The 18,747-nt window shown below is 38.8% G+C and overlaps 1 protein-coding gene across 8 annotated transcripts in view; it reads right to left on the minus strand.

Annotated features, from left to right (window-relative positions):
• Positions 1-18,747, minus strand: part of PTK2 (protein tyrosine kinase 2) — a 190,030-nt gene that overhangs the window by 21,412 nt on the left and 149,871 nt on the right. For 5 of the 8 annotated variants that reach the window (XM_066566803.1, XM_066566754.1, XM_066566777.1 and 2 more), the window contains 9 exons: positions 18,400-18,420; positions 17,260-17,357; positions 14,472-14,556; positions 11,984-12,084; positions 10,589-10,704; positions 9,657-9,757; positions 8,676-8,765; positions 7,229-7,433; positions 1,009-1,120 (listed from right to left, as the gene is read on the minus strand). In XM_066566803.1, coding sequence (XP_066422900.1) covers positions 1,009-1,120; positions 7,229-7,433; positions 8,676-8,765; positions 9,657-9,757; positions 10,589-10,704; positions 11,984-12,084; positions 14,472-14,556; positions 17,260-17,357; positions 18,400-18,420 — 929 coding nt within the window. The remainder of the gene's footprint in view (positions 1-1,008; positions 1,121-7,228; positions 7,434-8,675; positions 8,766-9,656; positions 9,758-10,588; positions 10,705-11,983; positions 12,085-14,471; positions 14,557-17,259; positions 17,358-18,399; positions 18,421-18,747) is intronic. The other 3 variants (XM_066566763.1, XM_066566795.1, XM_066566786.1) reach the window with 1 other exon arrangement.

Here is an 18,747-nt window from a genome sequence, read left to right on the forward strand (position 1 = left end):
TCTCAGATGACTGAACAGCTTGATAGATTGTTTGCTGTTTCTAACTCTGAAATGAAAGCAGCAATTCCACTGCCCACATTTTCTATTTGCCATCAAGGTACCAAAATGCAGAACTAAGCTCAGAAATCTGATCTATCAGGCAACCACCTGGAAATGGAAAGAAAACCACCCCAAAATCCCCAAACAAACAAAAACCTTCCCTCTCCCCTCAAACCAAAACAAAATTTGCCTTTCTATGAGTGCTGGGGAATGTGTGCAGCACAAGGTGCCACACAAGTACTCCTGGAATTATTATCAGAATTATTATTAATAAATTATTATTCCAGAACCTGGGAGCTCCAGGAATTCACCACAAACTATCAGGACGCAGACAATACGCTGGTTACTGCACAAAATTGAAATTCTTCAAAATACAGGCTTGAACTTTCAAGCAACAGCTTGCAAGAATAACTCTGAGGGGAAGCAGAGTGAGAGGGAACTGGTGGGGTTGGACTCCCACAGCTGCAGAAGCCATCAGTGACATCCAAACAGGACAGAAATGAAAATGAAGTGGAAACTAAACCACGTATGTTCCTTGGAAACAAACCCCTCATTTCTGTCCAGAAGAAGGAAAATGCAATTAGCTGACTCCTGTCCTGTCACTAATGTGTTATAAATAAACTTCATGCTGGCCTGAGAGCTCATTAGCCAACAATTTACAGGAGTGCTACAAGCAAGAAGGAAAAGGAAAAGCCAGGAGACAGTTTTGTGGCAGCTCCGGGGTTTTTTTTACAATTTCAAGTAGAAACAGAAAATCTTTAAAGCAGTATCACAGCACAGATCAGTTCTAAGCACAGTTCAAACAGAGCTGGGTCATTTCAGGCAAAGATTCCCAGATGGGGACAGAAGTGGCCAAAATGCCGTGGTTTGAACCAACCCATCAGGGCAGGCTCTGAAGAAATAAACGGAATAAAAAGCAAGTTTTTGTTTGTTTTTTGTAAAACACACGTAATTTGCAGTCTTAGCTACCTTGGGAGGAGCTTCATCTGATCCTCCTGAGTCCCAGGACACCGTGACTTGTCGCCTGGATTCCATTCTCATTCGTTCTTCTTGCTGCAGCTTCTCTTCCTCCAGTATTGTACTAAGGAAAACACATTGCAATCAAGCAAAACTCCAATTTCAGTGACTAATAAACCTCTCCCCACAGCTCTTGCATTTTTCAGACTAATAAACAGTACTTAACTTGAAATGCTATAAAACTACTGAGAGCCAAATTTAATTTACATACACTGGTTTTGTGCCTGAAAACCAGTATCAGGAAGAAATAATTCTGTAGGATTACCAGGGTGCTTTTAACAATGAAAACAGCATCAATTTTCAGAAAGCTGTGGTTGATCTCACACACAATTTTTTTTCCATAACAGTTCTTTTTATGTGCAATTACACAGAGAAGTCCTCAAAGACAATCAATCAAGCACTTACTTGCATGAAAGCTTAATCTTCACAAGAAAATATTCTACTGAACTGCTGCAAAGGTTCAAAACAAACCGAAAATGTTCTTTACTGAAACTCAAGAGCTTCAGATCACTGGGATTTTTTTTTTCCTTTTTTTAAAAGAAAGCAGTCAAAAATACTTCTTCAGCTCTTACGTTTTTGCCTAACCAGGAACACATTCAGCAAAGCAATTTAGCAAAACAGAAAGATCTGACACTATTCACTCAGCTTCTAAGCATTCAGGTCAAAAGGCTGCATTTTCACAAAGTACAAGACAGTAGTAAAACCAGTTTGCTACTTACCACTGTTCTGACTATTAAAAAGCCTGTTTGAAGCTGAACGTGCTTCTGCTGCCCCCACAGCCAGCCTCCTCCCAGCTCTGCTATGTGGCTTATTAATGTTGGATATTTGCCATTTGAAAAAGACTCAGAGAGAAGCTTTGAAAGAGGGAGCTGCCAATTCCTTGGAGCCGCACGCTACGCGGACGCTCTGGAGATGTGAGCAGGGCAGATTATTTCCATATCACTGTCCCCAGGGTAAAGACAATCCTGTGGAGGAGCTACTCCAGTTTCTTTATCACTCAGGAGTTTCCAGAAACAAAGCTAAGTTCTGAGTTTATAATCTCCTGTTCAGTCTGCTAAACAACCACCCAGAATTACTCATTCAGGGGATGAGATCAACTCCAGCAATCTATTCTCATCGTGAAACTTCACTGCTTATTTGAAGGATAAATTCCCGCTGGAGACAAGAACTTTGGTTTTCCTTACTCAGCCAAAAAAACCCCAAACCATGCCACTTGTAAAAAGCAGAGAAGCTTGTCTCGCTGCAGCTAAATCAAGTTTATAACTATTGCTGCAATTTCAATCCATCATTGCTGAAGCAACACAAGAATGTGGAACAAAAGCAAAATCAGACAAGTTATTTGTAAAAGTCACCCTGCTAGAACTACCATGGAAACACAGCTACAGCCTAGCAGAGGGAATGAAGAGAGACTCATTCTATTTTACCTCTCTCTTCCTTCAGAATAAGGAAAATGCAAGATTTTCTACTTGAACCCATGAAGAACCGGCACAAAACCCCTGCTTCAAAGCAATCTCACACTTCAGGTATCCTGGATTTTTATGCAGCATGAGAAAGCAGCCAACAGCCATGAACCATGATTATCATCTTTCAAGAGAAGGATTAAAAAACCCCTGAACAAAATAAGACAAAAAAAAAAAGTGTGCCCAGATTAATGAAAGAGAAATGAATAAAATGTAGGTTTTTAACCAAGCTGTTGGTACAGCAGTTGCTCTAATCTGAACAAAAGAATAGAATGGAGTTGGCTGGTAGTAGCTGGCTAAATTTAGAGATGGCTTACTGACAATTTGGGGCCATGTGTGGAATTTGTCACAGCACAGTCCTGGTTTTCCATAAAAAGGAATGAAACCCCAATACCTCTGCTTTGCTATCAAAGCCATTTTATCTGTGGTGCCCCAGTGTGCAACACCATCATCATGTATCACCAGAAATGACAAATTTCTTTTGAAATTACTTCTTGTTCTTAACACAGGCTCAGCTTTTTGCCTTACAACTGCAGTTCATCCTCCCTGCTCGTGCCATCAGGAGGTTCTTTCCCAGCAGCCCAGAGCAGCCTGGCCAGAGGCTGATGGGCTGCAGCAGCATCTGTACTTGGATGCCCTTGATTCTGCTGACAAGAATATAAAATAGAAATGCCTCAGAGAAGCACTACTAGAAAAAACCACAAGGAATAGAAATGACTCACAGAAAGGTCTTTGTTTTCACAAAGGGAAGACCGGTCTGTGGATGAAGGAAGAGTGTGCCAAGAGATATTTTTGACGTTTCCTCAGTGCAGCTGCTCAAGTTCTCTGAACAGTTTATTAGAATTTGCAGAAGGTCAGGAGAAGTCAGATCTAGGCATATTTTCCCAAACTGCACATATTTTTAGCAGCAAAGAGGAGCAAGCAGAGAATTCTATCCCTGTGGTTCCCCTATCAAACCTTGAGGTAGCACAGGCAAATTTAACTCAACTTCTCTGTGAGGTGAAGGCTCAAGGAAAATTTCAACTATTAAAAGTTTTCATAATTGATACACTTACATAATTTACAAAGAACTTCTTACTGAAATTGGCCTGTGACAGCAAAAAGGAAACATTTATGGGGACCTTCAGTGTAGGAATATTTAAAATACTAAACTATATCCTCATATTCCAAAAAGGCACAGCAGCACCAGTGTCTCCTGCTACAGTGGTGTGGGAACCTACATCAAGTGCTGACCCCCAAAATGCAGCTTCTTTATTTCCCTCTGCCACCAGAAATACAAAGTTGGATGCAGAGGAAACATACTTGCAATATTGTTCTAATATGAAAGCACTTTTTATATGGATTATGGACTATTCTTAATGGTCACAGGCAAAGAACAGAAGAACAGCAAAGCATTTTGCAGCCTCCATCATGTATCTGAAGTATGTGTTACAGTCTTTTTTTTATCAGAATGCCATAAAAGAAGACTCAAACTGCCCTCACCCCTACCAATTTTCATTTATAAGCAACATTTCAGGATCTACATCAAATGCAGTGACAAAAAGACTCAAGTCCAGCTCTCATCAGTTAATTATCTCATTGTTGTCATAAAACCAGACTTTAAAAGCATAGTATCTGTCTCTTTTTCCCCCCATTCTTTTTAGAGCTGTTTCAATGGGACCTGCAGCCCCAGGACACCAGTGGGGTGAAGCACTCTGTAAAACCTGTGACCACCAATGGGCCTCAGTGACACTGTCACCTCTGTAATGACATAACTGCTCCTTGTTTTGCTATTTGTAGCAGAGCGGGTTCATGAAAGTACTTTAAACAAAATTTGTTCCAAGACACAGTGAAAAAAGTCATGAAATGACATTAATTTGAAAGTTTAAAGTTAAAATCCTTTTATATTATTTACCATTTACATATTGTTTACCATTTATATTATTTATATTATTTTTCAAGACAAAAAATCTCTTCAACACAAAACCAGCAAGGCAACACACACTTCCCAATTAAAAAGAATCCTATATTCTAGTTCTGACCAAGTCAGAATTGCAGGAGTAGCAGGGTAGCACCTCACTACCTCACTGCCCTGACCTAATCTGACTTTTAACCCCCCCACCATTTGAAAAGGAGACTTGGAATGCAATGATAAATTACATTTGGAAATCCACAATCCACCCATTTGTTTCTGTGTTTGCTGGAAAGACTGACTCAACCACATCCACTTCAGACAGATCAAATGCTATAAAATTACTACTCTAATAACAGTACTTAAATTCATATGTAGCAACAAATAACAGTGCATAAATTGTGCAGAAATCAGCACCTTTGCCTTGCACAATCAGCTGCAAATTCAGTTTGGGTAAAGCAGCTGTTACTATGAAACAGAAAAAGCACCAAATAACAGAGAGCATGTGAAATGTTTATACTCCCATCTATGCTATTCCAGATGCAGAAGATTTTTCCCAAAGCCATGAAGAAGTTTTTTTCATTAAACCAGAGAGGAATGAATGCTGCAGTGCTGTATCTGGCTCCAAGCAAACATCCAGTCTGCTCTCAGCTTGAAGAGACTGCTCTGGACAGCATCCAGAACGAGCAGCAGCAACACCACAGGAAAGGCCACCAGGGAAATAGACTGTTTTTGCAAGTTCATGGGAATTTGAGTTCTGAAACCCAATCCTGCCTAGCTGCCTGAGACTGCCTCATCATCAGGGAATTGGCAACCTTTCCAGTGAGAGGCTGGCTCTGTCTGGAGCAGCAAAAAGCAGCCCTAAGGACAACCATGCTGCCTAAATTTGGGAGATAAAGGTCACCAGTTTGGTGTGGCAGAAAGTTCCCAGTTTTGGTGGGAACAGAGTGAAAACTGGATTTTAGGGTTGCCCCAGCAGAGAGGCTGCCCTGCAAACAATGCTTCAAATCTCCCAGCATGACCAGAGGAGCAAACACCCCTCCACAGTGGGGGCACTTTTCATGCAGAATGAGATGGAAGGGGTGCCTGGAGGTCTCAAGTCTGATCTCCTGCTGAAGCTGGGCTCCCTGCACAGCAAGGGCCAGGTGCTCTGAGCCTTTTCCAATCAAAATCTCAGTGTCTGCCAGCATGGAAATTCCAGAGTCTTTCTGGGTGACCTGTTTCAGAGCTCACCCAAGCACACTGGGAAACATTTTGATGTGTAACCAACGAGACCCTGCCTTGCTGCATGCCCTGAGTGCTGGTTCTGAGGAGAGCCAGGCTCTTGGGCACACTCTGGATTTACTCATCCTCCTTCCTTCCTGGTGAGATACCCTCCCTGCTTGGCTTTACACACCACAGTCATCTTCCACTCTTTTAAGGGCTTCATTCTCATCTGTGCCAACCAGCTTTAACAGTACAACCTGGCTGCAATTTATCAATCATCCTGTACTTTCAGAGCCAAAAAGACACAAAAAAGCAACTGAATTGCCAATTTCCACCTATTACCCAAGTCACACAACAGTGTCACATCTTTTTCTTGCAATCCCCACCCAGCCCTGACATTCCTCCCTTTGTGTTACCTCCACAAAGTCAAGAGGATAGGAAGTTATCTGTGAGAAGGGTCAAGTCTTTCCTTAGCTCTGCAAATTATTAGTCTAGACAGGAATTCCCAGAGTAACAGATCGTGGAACTGTATGAAATGTTAAGAATTAGGGAAAAAACTTTAAGGTCTTCCAGCTCTCCATGCAGCAGCTCTGAGATAACATCGTAATTACATTCAAATTGTCTCTCATTTTAACCACCAGTGAATTGTCTTAAACCATGAACATTCAGTGACAGCAAAAACATAGTACTATGAAAATAAAACATGCCACAAAGCACAGCTTTGAAACAAAACCTGAAGTAAAACCAAAGAATTCAACAGTGAATTACAAGAATTCCCAGTGTGGATTGCCAGTGAGCAAAACCTAAGTGTTACTCAAAGCTTGTACTGACTTATGCAAAATACATCCTGAGCAGTCATGAAATCCAAAAGTCACAACATCTGTGGCCCAATTTGGTCACAAATATCAAATGTGCCTGCACATTATCTCACTGATGTTTCACAGCCTAAATATCCCTCCCACTTTGGGGCTGGTGAAATGGTGATACAGACAGTGGAATATATTACTGCAGAATAAACTAAGGTGTGAATTTAGACTAGTCTGCAAGGTAGGTGCTCACACTCATTCCAAGATAAACACAAAGATAATTTATATCCTGGTTTACAAAGGGCAAAGGAATTTCTGTCTGACGCTGCATTTACTGCAGGCTCTGCAATTGCCCTGTGACAGCTGTGACTCTGCAACTATGGTGCTACATGTCATGAAAGTAACTTCCAACAGCACTAATCTGATGCTTTATTTATTCAAAATACATCTCTACCACAGAAGCCCACAGCATATTTGTTTAGATAACCCCTCTAAATTCTTTTTAGCTCCTTCCCCAAGGATTGTAGCTAAAATTATAAACAAATTGCTAGTAAAACATGGAGTTTTTCTTGGGAGAGAAAGGAGGTGATTCATATTTCCAGTTATTTGAATTTACTGCCTAATCTCATTTTCTCTACCAGATAAAGCCCAGTTTTCCCAAAGACCAGCAACAACCTGGCCATTTGAAGATAAAACCTCCGAACGCTGCGCCTCGCATTTTCCACAGAACCAAAACACCGTAACAGAAGATAAAGCGCAAAGAAATATTTCTGAACAAAGGAAATGACCTCTCAGAAGTCAAACCCTACCTGAGTTGTGCTTTAAGTTCAGTAAACCTGGGTCTCCTGCTGGGGTCGTAGGCCCAGCACTTGGTCATAAGGCTGTAGAGGGTGGGAGGGCAGTTTGGAGGCATTGGGAGCCGCTCACCGTTCTCGATCCGCCCAATCACATCATTGTTCTTCACTCCCTGGAAGGGCTTTACCCCGTGCATGAGGATCTCCCACATACACACACCTGAGGAACACACACAAAACCACATCTTCTTCACTGTGAGCAAACAATGAGAGCTGTCCAAAGAGAAACAAACCCCAGTTTTGTATAATAATGCAATTACTTCTAAAATATATAACCAGGGACTTGGTTTGGACTTACCTGCAGCAGGATCACACACACAGCACCAGCCTCACCTACTGACGAGGCACAGTGACCCACAGCTGGCTCACACAGTCTTTTACCTGACCTAAACCACTGCTTGCTCATATTCAAATCTCCTCTCTGATGAGGTAGAATGTGTTTGCTTTTCCCTCTGACTCCTTCCAACCAGCTTGTTCCGACATGTAGAGTGTATTTTCACTTTGAGGGTTTTTAAGGTTGGCATTGATCCACATTTTTTGTGCTGAAAATGTGTAATTAACCAGTTTCTATTGAAACTGCATTAGAAGAACGTGGTCTATCACTCTAGAATTGGCCAAAATGTTCCATAGGCTTCATTTTTCCAACTATGACATTACTAGAGTTTTCTTCATATATTATAAACCCTTCACTTAAAAACATTCAAATTTTAAATTTAACTCTTACTTCATTACCCTGCTCTTATTTCAAGTCTCATCACTTTTGTATTCTGTCTGTACAGGCCAGCAGTCAGCACCAGCTGGAGCACAGAACATCAGATTATTATAAAATGTTGTATATTTGGGAAAAAAGATAAAGGTTTCAGGACATGTCTATTTACCCTTGTATTTAATGAGCTTCTGGTTGTATTTTTTAAGAGGCCAGGAGCTATAAAAGACAAATTAATTATTTTAATTTCGCATTAAAGAATCCAGCATTAAGGATCTGGAAATTTGGTATCTCATAGGATGACTGCACATTAAGCAAGGAAATGTATATCAACATAAAGAAAAAGTCAAAATGCAACAGAGAAATAGCAAATGACAATGGTATTACACAAAAAAACCAAACCAAAACCAACAGACAAAAATAATCTCTGTCATAACTATAAGCTAATCTCCTTGCACTTTCATTTCTCTCAGCTTCTTACCAGAAGTAAAAAATTCATGAAAATTCAGGCTTATTGAGCAAGAGAAGGAAAGAAAAATAAAGAGGTGGAAAACACGCTGGAAGAAACTGCATTTTCAGAATGCACAGTAAAAACTGTGACAAATATTTGGAAATTATTCATTTATAGCAGTCAACATCAACACTGGGCTTATCCAAGAGGACACAAAGAACCCTCCCAATTTGATTTTCACTTACCAAACATCCACACATCGCTAGCTGAGGTAAACCGTCGGAAATTGATGGACTCTGGAGCCATCCATTTGATGGGTAATTTTCCTTTGGAAGCTACAGGGAAGGCAAGAGAGGGCAGGCTGTTATCCCCACTACAGAGCTCAAAAATAGATTCTGTTCCCAGTGAAATAATTCACAGGCAAAACCAATCTCCAGTGAAGTACTTCAAATATCGATATATAAGCTGTTTAGCTTTACATGAAATGGAAAATGAACCAACAAAACACAAAATAATAATAATAATCTCCCAAACCTCCCTTAAAGACCCCAATAACAAACCCCAAAACACACCAAGAAATGATCATGTCAAAATTATTTCCCCTCTTAGCAATTAAAAAGATAAAAAGTAGCTCAGCAAAGTGAGACAAATAAAATGATGAAACACAACAGAGTGTAAGGGGACAGATAATGGATAATTTAAAATACATGAAACCAGAAAAATATTAAAGATGAGATTTATGTAGTCATGGTTTAATAACATACACCAGCTTTGGAATGCTACTGTTTGGGACCCAACATGCAATTTTTACTCTCCTGCTGCATTTCCCATTTCCCATCTCTCAGGCACTGCAGGACATCTCTCAGCTGCTGGGGACATCAAAGCTCAGTATTCCATCCAAAATAGGGCAAAAATAGCATTCAAAAGCAGTTTTGTACTGAATCTCTCTAGTGCAATGGCATCTGAAGTATGCAGCATGCAATGACAACACAAACTCAGCATTCATCTGAACCTACATGTGAATTTGATCCTTTTTGCACCTTAAACCACACCTTGTAATCCTTCTTCTTAAGCACACATAGGAATTTACTGCCATTAATTAAGTGTTGAATAACTTGTCTTTTTATACAAATGCACCAGCTAGACCTAGGAAATCTGGTTAATTCCTCAGCAATGTGAGAAGCAACTGTGTTTTCACTGCAAGAAGGATCCAGAGGTGCCCTCACCTTTGTAGTAAGTACTGTCTTCCATGTATCGGGACAAACCAAAGTCACCCAATTTCACACAGTCAGTGGTAGACACCAGCACATTTCTAGCAGCAATATCCCTGCCAAACAGAAGAAACAGTATTTCTAGTAATTTCAAAACATGAAGTTGTGAAGTATCATCACTTGAAGAAAATTTATCTCCTGCCCTGCAAAGGTAAGGAATTGGTTTAGGATTGCAGTCCTGTAGGAGGTTTCCTAGTAAGGAGCTCAAGTTCTCATTGCAGAAAACAACAAGATCCGCCCTGAGCCTCGTTTTCTCACCCATTGTTATTTACATGTTTTAACATAAATATCTACATATCTACGCATAGCTATTACTTTACATGCAAGTGTTTGCTTATACATTACCACAACATATATAGAATTATATAGTCAGTATTTAAACACGAGTGAATTGCTTAAGTTTAGAATTAATTCTACTTCATAACTGGAGTTTTATGAACTCTTAGTTGCACACAATAAGAGGTTGAAGCCAGTCTCTTCTCATTAAAAACTCATGTTTACATTCAAGGAAGTAAAATTCAAAACACACCATGAAGGAAATTTAGGTTCATTTTCTGGTTAAGCAAGTACTTGCATTTTATAAATATTTTATTTCCCCTCCGCTTTACTTAAGAAGCCATCTGCCCTTGTTTTGCTTTTCTGTATTTGAATGATTACAGTTGACTCACAGCTTGAAAAAATACTGTAACCACAAAGCAACAACTGAAAATGATTCCGATTGAAATCTGGCACCAGCTCCAAGTCAATCCAGGAGTGAACCAGCAGGTGTCACCCTTGAAAAGGGTGTCATTTTAGTGGAAACCTCTGCAAAAATGACACTCCCTAAAATGTATGAGCAGTGACATATAAAAAGAGACAGGTACAGATAAATAAGTATGAAATCTTACCTATGTACAAATCTTTTGCTCTCTAAGTAGGCAAGAGCTGTGCTAAGCTGGTAAGCATAGAGTATCAGAGAGGCCAGGTCCAAGCTGTACTTCCTTACTTGCAAAAACGACCTCAGCTTTTTGCACCAAGGAGGAAAAAAGAGAAAGAAATTAGGACAAGAAAATAACAAAGCTGAAAAAGGCATATTTAAAACTGTGAAGTTTACATGACTATCAAAGCATGACTTCCTTGCCTTAAAGGCTGAATGAGGAAAAGAAAATCACTTCCCATGATGAATTGTGTCTGCCTTAGAATTTAATTTCCACATGAAAACTGTTAAACTAAAAAAATAACTGTAATTTTGTGCATTCCTTTCAGTCTCCTTTCGAAAAGCATCTGCTGTTGCTGTTGCAGAGTGAAGCACGCTTGGACTTTTTGGTTTTTTGTACCCTTGAGTGCAGCCTCCATTTATGGCCTAAATCACTTCAGAACTGAACAGGACCTGGCCAGCCCAAACATAGACTGATCAGTATTGTTTTAGAAGCATTCATGTTAATAATTAGTTTTAACCTACATGTGCTAAAACAACTGTATTTAGCTCAGAGTAGCCAATACGAGCACAGAATATTTGTCAGCTCTATTCCCAGTATAAGGCAGGCAGAACCTACTGGAAGGTGGCATTAGAGTGTCCTTATCGATCAAAACAAGGCTTTGAAAAGTGATTTGGTCACTGAAAAGGAAATCTATTGACAGAAAATGAGTTCTCCACTCCAGGTTTTTCTATCTATCCCTCCTATTGTATTTTGGAAAATGCACTGCAGTTTGATAATTGCAATGACAATCATATAATGTTGTATGAAATATCACTGCAGCTCACATTTTCAGAAACATGGCTCAAAGAAAACTAATCAATTATAAAAACTGAGATCTCGTTTTCTTTAAAGCATTCATCCAAAAAACATAATAATGAGGGAAGTCATCTTATCTAGATCCCCTGCTGCAGATATTCTACAGGAAAAAAAAACCCCAACATAAGAAATTCAGTGTTTCAAGGGAAAATGCAGCATTACTCAGGAAGAATAAAAGATGCACAGTTTACTTCTGGAAGGTATGTTTGCAAATGCTGTTTAACTGATTATCACATTATCATCATCTTGACAGAGGTCATGCTCTCACTCTGGAACTGCAATTGAATGCTCTGAAAACTCTTGACTAAATCACTCTGGAATGAGGTGATGCAGTTCCCCCGGTGGAGGAGAAGGTCAAAAGCTGCCACTCCTGTTTCTGAGTCCATAACTCTGCAGAGGAGTATGATATCATGCTTGATAGTATGTGCTACTATTGTGAAGTGGTTTTTCAGCCTTTTCTATGAGCTAAAAGAGAGGAGAGCAGAGCTGCACGAGGATGTCTCATACCTCTCCAAGTGTACAGAGCTCCATGATTATCCAGACTGGGTTTTCTGTAATAACCCCAATGAGCTTCACAATGTGGGGGTGATCAAACTGACGCATTGTTACTGAAAGGAAAGCAAAGAATTCAGTGCATTACATAAAAGCTTTCTTCAAAATAAAAACCCCCTGTTGGTTAAGCATTTAGCCCATGAGCAGAGGAGATAATCATAGACTTTAAACAACTGTTGCAAGCAGTAATTTCTGGTCATTCCATGTGCTGAGGGCAGGTAGAAACAAACACTGATTGCTTGAGCTCTGCTGGTCTGCACCCACAAAAATGCAAACTGCTGTGGAAGGTACCAGTCAGGTCAGGCTCTGCCTCTCAGCCCCAGATCTGGTTATGGACATAACCTAAGTTAATAAAATAACCTGTCAAACCAGTGCACAACCAGTTAATCTGTGCCTTTCTACTGGAAGAGAAGGTAGAAACAGTCTGTATAATTCAATTACTGGAAAAAACATGTTTGCCAGATTATGACATGGACAAAAAACTTATCTAATCATTACATCATTTTATTTCCCATGGAGTAAATTTCAGTCCTGGCAGCACAGCCACAGTGTGCTTTATGCAGTATGACATAGGAATCACAGAATCACAGAATGGTTTGGGTTGGAAGGGACCATCAAGACCAAGCAGTTCCAATCCCCCTGCCTTGGACACTTTCCAGCTTGCAGGCCCCAAGCCCCCATCCATCCTGGTGTTGAACACCTCCAAGGATGGGACAGCCACAGCTTCTCTGGGCAACCTGTGCCAGGGCCTCAACATCCTCATCACAGAATTTATCCTAAAATCAAATTGAACCTGCCCTCTTTCAAGGTAAACCCATCACCCTTGGTCCTATCCCTGCCTTCCCTGATAAAGAGTCCTGCCTCAAGTTAGGCAAAAATAAAAACCATTTCTTCCTGCTTTACACAAACCACAAGCTAAAACCAGGAGGTGTTTTGGATTTATATTCTGATGAGCTCTGAGTTCTCTACTTCTGCACATGGATACACAGCAACCCCCAAAAAGTCCTTGGACAATCGTATTTATAAGAACAAAAATTGTAATAGTTTAGTAACATATCTTCCTGACAAGAAACTTTATGGGAGATAATATATTCTTTAAAATATTACTCTTATGAATAATACAGGGAAAATTGCAATAAAGCAAAAACCCCTATCATTGACATAGCTTAGGGAATAAATAACATGAAATGTCATACAGGCAATAACAGCTGCTAAATCTTTTCAGCATTGAAAACTCCACCATAGGCAAACCTCAAAATATCTTAATATTCCTAATATTAAAATATTAGGAAATAAATGTCTAAATTCAGTGAAGTAAGCAACTGTTCTGAGCAAATTTGCAGTCTGAACACAAGACAAAGGCAACAGATGGGAATTAGAATGAAAAAGAGGAAGAAGAAATGGCAAAACTATTAAATCAAAATTGAAAAGTATTATTTATGTGTCGACTACAGCAGCATTTCCTAATCTGTCAAACTTGAAGCATAATAAGGAGCATTCAATGAGCAATTATTTTCTACACTGCCAGGAGACAGCAGCCTACCTTGTGACTGTTGAGTTATTACTGTAAGCAATGGTATTTACTGTTCCAACAGACAGAAATGCAATGGAAAAAATTACAGTAATTTACAAAAAATCAGACATTCAAAAATGAGAATCCATTAGCTATTAACACAGGTCTTCTGAAGGGGTTGAAAAAACTCCTTGAATAAAGGACTAGTGAATAAAATATACTGTAACATCTGACCACAACCAATTACTTTACTGATAAAATACAATATCTTTACAACATTTAGAGGTATACAACAGCAGGGGATAATATGCAAAAATTAAGGCTCAAGTGCCATATCCTAATTTGCTTGCAAAACCAAACAATAGAGGAATCAGTAACTTTAAAATTCTTTTAAAAGTTTCTGTTCCTATTCACCCCAACAAAAAGCCTTCCTCCACACATGAAATGTGCTACTTGGAGAATGCAACATTTGTGGGCAATTATTCAGAAAAATAGCCTATTCTAGCAGAGATTTTAATTCTGAATTTTCAAACAGATCTCTCTTAGACACAACATTTCTAGCAAGGGCAACTACCTGACCTTCCAAAGCAATAAACTGGAGAAAGTGATGTGTTTTTTTTTTTTTTTTTAATTCATTAAGAAAAAAGAATGAAGTAGAGGGTCAGATGTTCCAAAATTGATTCTAAAGCCCTACAGGAGCCAGACATCACCACTCAATTTGGAAAATCAAAGAACCCACTTCCAATCACACACATGGGCCATGCAAGGATGTAGAGCAGTTCCCTGGCACATGTTTTAGGAGAGGAAAACAACAGGCTACATATTAATAAAATATTTACAGCAGTGTAAGAGTTTTCTGGCACAGGTGGCCACAGTCTTTGCAAGGAGAAGTTACAGAAATGATCCCAAAAGAAGTTGCTTAATACTCACAGGCTTCTTGTAAGAATTTTTCTCTAACACTGTCTGAAGTACAGTTTTTACATGTTTTGATTGCAACAGCCATCGCTGGATTTTCCTGAAAAATATTATTGAGAAATAGCTGAAATACAAACCACCAAAAACAGCCCACCAAAAGCTGGCCCTTAGAATTCTGGCAAAACTACTTTGGAAAAAAATACCATTAAATAAAATACCTTTAGTTGAGAAATTACATGCTGAAAGCTTTAGTGTTGAAATATCATTATAATCAAGACACCTTGCATACAACATTTACATCTAATGTGTCTTGGAAATATTTAATCTGTTTTGAACCATGTTAAATTGTGGAAAAATTATGACAAGAGATGGTAAGTTTAACTGAATAGTACTGTAAACTTTTTGAGCTATTGAGGAATGTATCTTGACAATATTTAGCAAAAATAGAGAAAAGAAAGAGATATGTGCCTAAAAACCACACTTGGCTTATACAAGCAAGCAACCCAGAAACCCAAATTAAAGACTTTTTGTGGCTTTTTCAGAGGAAAGACTGGCTGTAATTGTGAACCCAGACTAAAAAGAAAAGTAAAACAAAGATTTTTACACATTATCTTCACAGTGAGCCAGATCAAGGCTTTAACAGCAGGTTCAACAGACCCACATGTATTGAAAATCAAATGGATTTTCCCATCTGATTTCTCATCCTCTGAATACCCAAAAATGAGAAGTTCTTGAAGGCTTGAGAGCAGCTGAAGTGTTTTAAAATCAAATTTCTACATTAGGAATGGGCTTGTCCAAGGACCTGCATGTCCTCCTTCCAAGTGGGAAACTGGGAATTGTCCATGGTTTAATTAGCAGTTTACAAATGAACCTTTCCTCAAAATGCTACAGCACTGATGAATGTCCTCATCCAATTTTTAAGGCCAGTAGGAAATGAAGATTCAGAATTATGTTCCATCTCTGCTCATGCTTGGTCTATTTTAAATCTATTTACAGACAAAAATTACCAGAATTAGAATAGTATTTCTATTTTGCAGGATGAAGTGCCTTATTTTCAAAGTTGCTCACAAAAAAGATCTTCAAGTTGACTTTGCAGGAAAATATTGATCTAATCCTTTTCTCACACATCAAATGCCCATAAACTAACTGAAAAAGGTGATGGTAAATCATGATTTTATTATTCCCTTATGAAATCAGGACTGAATAATCAGCCTGGGGATGAGACCTCTGGATGCCTGCCAGACCCATCCCTCTCCTGTGTTAAACATCAAGGTTTTGAAATATCCTTTAACCAACAGGGGCATCAAAGGGAAGAACCTCAGTGTCTGCAACCAGCAAAGAAGATGTTGGAAAAGGTCTGATATTGGGGTCTTGTCAATCTTTTGGTTTTGGATAAGGAGACAAACCAGTGAGAATGTATCAGACTGGACATATTTTCTGTACTGAGCAGGAAATGTTTTTTTTAAATGACACTTTGGGATTAATTCCACAGTTAATCAGCCTTTAAAGACAATCTGGGATTCCTGGGATTGTTACAGCTGAGCAATAGGATGCTGTATCTATAAACCCATTTTCCACTCAGTACCCTACACCTGAGGCTGGCTGTGACCCTTTAGCAATACCTGGGAGAGGTGAATGCTGAATCAGGACTTTACAAGTGCAATGAACAGGGATAAATGGAATTTTTGAGATTCAGCTCTGAGCTAGCAGAACAAAAGGCAAGGAATATCCCCTATATTTTTGCACTCAAGCTGAACATATAAAGGCTACACTACCATGTTATTAGAACTAATCTTACATTGATTTTAAGATTTCTTCCCAGAGTGTAAGTTACACTCTGTGACCAGAACATTAAAATTTAATGACATCACTGTTCTGTTTCACCTTCACATATCCCAGTGTCCTAAATGAAGTACATTCTTATTAAAAAAAATAAATCCACAGGTGGTTGTTTAAAAATCTCAGCACAGAATGCCTGAGTAAAATCCATTTTCCAATTCACACAAAAGAATGGAGACAGCCAACATTTTCAAAACAACAGCCCATAAGAAAAGGGTCTTTAATTAGTTTTACAGAGCTCTAGACTTATCCAGCTTTCATCAAGTGAGTGAACCATTAATCCTTGGTACTCCTGTTAACTTGGACAGAATTAAATGAAAAATATGAAACTCTCAATGCAAATTATATCAGATGTGCTTTCTAAAGAAGGGTATCAGACCAGACTTTAAACTTGCTTGAAACAGAAAATTTATTTACTTAAATATTGCATTGAAGATTATTTAACCCACCGAGCCCAGGATCATAACCAGCTGTTGCTGAAGTTAGAACAAGATTATTGTCCTCAAGAATTCTTCTATAATCTATCAAAATTCCAACAATTTCTTCTAATGTGAAATATTTATTTTATTAGGGGCCTTTGTTGAAATTAACTATTTTTTGCACCTTTCTCTCGCTATTTTACACAAATTTTTTGATCTATTTGAACTGAAATCTTAAGTCTTTCTAGAAAAACTCAGGAGCACCAGCCTAAATCACACAAGTCCTGCCAACCTCCCTGGTTTCACTGAGGTGACTCTTGTGCATTGGGATTTTGCTGGATCAGTGTCCAAGTAGTTTGTATTTTATTTCAGGAAAACATAGGAACTTTATTAGGCTTTGTCATGAGAGAGACAGCGAGATTGTCACTGGACCAAATTTTTATTTGTTCTGGAAGACTCAGACCAAGACCTCTAAGGAATACTCTTATTTTTATTTTACCTAGCAGAGTTGTATTGTTAATTTTGGTTTGAGAAGTGAGGCTTACCGGGCTCATGTAAACTCCTTGGTGCACATCTCCAAACTGTCCTTCCCCAATGCAGCGCCCCAGCTCAATCCTCTCCCTTTGAATTTCATAATCTCTGGCTACAAGAATATAATGCACTTGAAATATTAAGTTTCTGCTGAAGGGCAAGGAAATAATTCACAAGACACAAAACTCAAAGTAAGTCACTCAAATGTCTCACATATGAAAAACTAAGATTAACACTTGCTGCACACCAACCTATAGAGATGCTGCACACACACAGTGGAGACCTCTCAAACCTCTCACTTTGAACCAAAGCAACAGGAAAAGAACTGTGAGATTGTTAAATTAATTACAATGCACTTATTTCAGTGCAATAAACATAATTAAATCCTTTTTAATTAAGCTGGTGAAAGACAAAGCACACAAACAGTTTAAGGCAACACCAATGATGTTAAACTCAGCACACATCCCTTTGGCTGTTTAAGAGGACTCCACCATGTGCTGGTTTAGATTTTGGAACCATCAAAAAAGCCCAGAGAACTTTTAAAGAGGTAACTGCAAGAAAAAATACAGGAACAAGAGCATGGCAAATAAAGACAAAATGAAAGAGTGAAATTTTGAGAGCACTACACCTCTGCCAGTATGTAACTGAAGTAAAATTGAGATGTTTGGTGGCCTTATGCAATTTTGTTAATGTCACAGTTTAATAGGCTGAGAATATTACTGATAAAAATGGCTCAGCACTTCAGCAAAACATGTAATCAATTGCAATTGAATGATTTCATTTGCAATTTAATTTCTAGCAGACATGGAAAAATATTTCAGGAATAGCAGAAAAGCATGCATAGTATATGTTTTCACCTCTACTTGTATTATTCAGAGAAAAAATTACAACCAACCAGCTTAGAACTTCATAACCTTGACTTTGACATAATTAACACTACAGAAGTAATGTCATGTAGAGCTGGCTAACAAGGTGACAAATGCCTTTTTCATCTCTTTTTTTAAGTACTGCGTTTTCCTCTTTAAAATCCCAAAGCTAACTGGTTTAACTATAAATAAATAATGTTTATTAAATGAAAGTGAAGAGGAAGCTTTAAAATTCCACATCATTCCAAACTGCAAGCATACAGGGATGGGTAAAGGGTCTCCTGTTACCTTCATCTATTCCATAGCTTTCTGCAGTGCAATTAAGAGAAAAATCAAATGCTTACTTAGAGAGAGCTTCTTAAAATCAAAACAGGACAAACATTTTTCAACATAAAAAAAAGAAGAAATATACTGATGCAATTTGAAGTTTACATTAGCAGAAGTCACAGGCCTATTCTTGTGATCTTTACTGACTCAGTCCTTTGGGAGCTGAACACTTGAGTCCCCTTCAATCCAGCAAAGCACTTAATGAATTTCCCTCCACAGCCCATCTCATGGGTTTTGCATTGAAGCCATCTTCAAGTGTTCAGCACATCCAGGGCTGGGCCCACAAGTAATTACTGCCATGAGAATTTA

Source organism: Molothrus aeneus, chromosome 1 (assembly GCF_037042795.1).
Source record: "Molothrus aeneus isolate 106 chromosome 1, BPBGC_Maene_1.0, whole genome shotgun sequence".
NCBI classification, from domain to species: Eukaryota; Metazoa; Chordata; class Aves; order Passeriformes; family Icteridae; genus Molothrus; species Molothrus aeneus.